The following is a 3,095-nucleotide window of genomic DNA, read 5'->3' on the forward strand; positions in this document are numbered from 1 at the left end:
CTTCTGAGGAGGTTTCTCCTGGTTGGAAGGAGGTGTCTCTGATGATGACGTCGTCTGAGGAGGTTTCTCCTGGTTGGAAGGAGGCGTCTCTGATGATGACATCACCTTAGGAGGTTTCTCCTGGTTGGAAGGAGGCGTCTCTGATGATGACATCACCTTAGGAGGTTTCTCCTGGTTGGAAGGAGGCGTCTCTGATGATGACATCACCTTAGGAGGTTTCTCCTGGTTGGAAGGAGGCGTCTCTGATGATGACGTCGTCTGAGGAGGTTTCTCCTCCTCTCTCCTCTGTTTGGAAGGAGGTCCCTCCGACAGTGAAATCAGAGGAGGCTTTTGCTTCTTTTTGGAAGGTGATCTCTCTGATGACATCTTCCTCTTCTCTGCTTTCACTTTCGTCTCTGCTTTCACTTTCTTGAACTGCAAAAACAATGCAACGTGATTCGAGATGAAAGATTATTACCGATATGTCATCTCTGTCGTGTGGAAACCTCATATGTCCAAAACTTTAACTTTTCTCAAATCAGGATTCAAATAAACAAAAATAGCCAAATTAGCAGATCTACAAGCTCAAAATGCATTGCTTTGTGCAGCATTTCGAGCTTGTGGATGTTCTACTTTTGATGCTTTCGTGTGACGCTGTAGTATGGTCAGGTAGTAGGGCATTAATTTACGAAAATATGTTAAAATATGGATATGAGAGGTTTCTGCCCGACAGCATCAATAAGGATGTCATGTATTTGTGTGTGTATTTCAAGGACAGGCTGGGTATATAAAATGGTACCTACCCACTGTCGTGAGTGATGAGCCTTCGCCTTCTTCTTCCGACAGGGGGTGAAGGAGGATGGGACGGTGATGTTGAGACATAGCTGGCCCTCGGTTGATGACATCACGTCAAACACTCAAACCTTACAACTTTCTAAGAAATAATACATCAGAATGCATATGTTACACACTGGCCCCTTTTCCACCAGGGTTGAACTGGTTCACTTATTTTTTCCCCGCCTAATATTGAAGCAGTTCAGAGAGTTTCCAATCCACTGAAAATCCATTCAGAACCCTACAAAGTTGGTTCGGAACTGGTGCCAGACCCTGTAGCCAACCCTGCAGGCTGCAGAAGTCTCTAGATGGGCGCTACACCAGACTGCTGCGTGCAGTATTTAACATCAGCAAAAGTACACGTTACCAACAAGAATCTGTATGATGGAATGCCAAGGGTGGGAAGTGGGAACGAACACGTCACACACACCGGTCACGAGGACGTCCCACATTAACATATGTGGATGTACTCAAGAACGACTCACTGATAACAAACTATCTTTACATCTGGGAAAAACTGAATCCATTCTTATTTGGATCTAATAGTAATCTCAGCAAGGCAAATAAACTTCTTGGTTAGAGTGGGTGACAAACTGACAATGTTATCACACGAAATTACCTACCTAGGTTCCATCCTGGAGGCTAATCTTTCCGGTGATAAAATGGCCACCAACGTAATCAAAAAAGTCAACCAAAGAACAAGATTCCTTTACAGGATCTCCTCACTGGTCAACAAAAACACCTTGAAGAACTTAACAGGAGCCCTCGTACAAGGTTTCTTTGCATGCACCTGCTGGTACCACAGCACCTCAAAGGCCCTTAAAACTAGGCTCCAAAACAAACTGGTCAGGCTCCTACTTGGCCCCGAACCCCTGCCACATGGCTTAGGGTCGACGACAGAGTACAGCATCTTGCAATGGGTCTGGTACACAAGATTCGATACACCACCAAGATACCCTGGCATGTACCGGTCTGTCTAGATACTTCCTTAATGTTAACGAAGTCCACACCCACAACACCAGAGGGAGTGCAACGAACCATGTACAACCCAGATTCGGCACAAACAAGGGACTAAATTATTTTCGCTCCTATGCCACCAAAATGTGGAACGCCCTACCAACAGTCATTGCAAATCCCTTGACTCCTTCAAAACCGCTCTTAAAGGGCACCTACTCACGGCTGCAATTCTAAACGTGCCCCCGTAAAATTTGAATCCCCTCCACCCCTTTTCCTAACCTGACGCTGCCAGATGAGGGCGGTATTGGGTAACCATGTTCCCCAACACAGCCTTCATCTGGGATCTCTCAGGGAGTTGAGCTGACAAAAATCCGTTCCGTACCGGACCAATCAGCGTGAGCTAAGGGCGGGATATGTGCGAAACCGGATGTGAAGCTATCTAGACACGACAATATGATTGGTTGTGTTTGCACGCCCACACGGTGATAGACAGACGGTCCCATCCAATCATCTACCAAGTATCTTGAAAAAAAGGAACAGCCCCGTCATCGAATTTGCTTCCGCAATCCCAGATCCCAATAAGCTGTGAAACAAATTTGTGTAGCAAGCTTCTTGGATCTGGCAGCGTCAGGTTACCCTTTTCCCCCCTTGCTGTATATGTTTATTTTCCCTTTTTACCTCCTTTATGATGAATTCCTGTTCTGTTCTTTGACTATATAGAAGTGTCTATTTGTACGTCTCTAAATGTTTTAATGAATTGAACAAGGTGGACCCTCTTGTAAACAAGTGTAATGCATAATTGGGTCGTCCACTCACAGGTAACAGTCTTTGTATTGAGTTTGTGCTTGAAATGTACTGTAATTCTGCAAACTGTTAATAAATATTTCAATCAATCAAACAAACACACACACACACACACACACACATATATACACACACAGTGCAAGCTTAGCTGTTAATGCTACACACGCAGTGATGCTGTACATGACAACACAACACAACTAAAACATACTCTCTCCCCATGCCGTCGGCCTGGTGGAGACAACTACATGGATACAATATCGTTAACAAGAGTTATACTGTTACCTTGACAACGTGGTCTCACAAACACACACGTGTTCCAGGTTTATCTCTCAGCGTAGCGGCTAGTAAGCATATAAAGACAGATGTGTTTCATATAAATACTAGGACTGTTCTTAAGAAATCTAAATTAAAGTACAAAGTAGGCCTGCAGACAGCAACTTAACTTAAATCTGTCATCTGTGGCTGGTCCACTCATAGAGCTATAAACTAAAGGGTCCACTGCGTTGTGTTCAAGACAAGTG

The 3,095-nt window shown here is 44.5% G+C and overlaps 1 protein-coding gene across 2 annotated transcripts in view; it reads right to left on the minus strand.

Moving 5' to 3' along the window:
* Window positions 1-3,095, minus strand: part of ddx31 (DEAD (Asp-Glu-Ala-Asp) box polypeptide 31) — a 19,314-nt gene extending 16,219 nt beyond the window's left edge. Inside the window, exons 1-3 of one of the 2 annotated variants that reach the window (XM_083783179.1) lie at window positions 2,857-3,095; window positions 783-902; window positions 1-414 (exon numbers count right to left, since the gene is read on the minus strand). The exon at window positions 1-414 is cut by the window's left edge and continues 78 nt beyond it. In XM_083783179.1, coding sequence (XP_083639305.1) covers window positions 1-414; window positions 783-884 — 516 coding nt within the window. In that variant the 5' untranslated portion in view covers window positions 885-902; window positions 2,857-3,095. Of the gene's footprint in view, window positions 415-782; window positions 914-2,856 lie in introns of both variants that reach the window. The other variant, XM_083783178.1, reaches the window with a different exon arrangement.

Source organism: Protomyctophum parallelum (assembly GCF_964188405.1).
Source record: "Protomyctophum parallelum genome assembly, chromosome: 15".
In the NCBI taxonomy this organism is placed as follows: domain Eukaryota; kingdom Metazoa; phylum Chordata; class Actinopteri; order Myctophiformes; family Myctophidae; genus Protomyctophum; species Protomyctophum parallelum.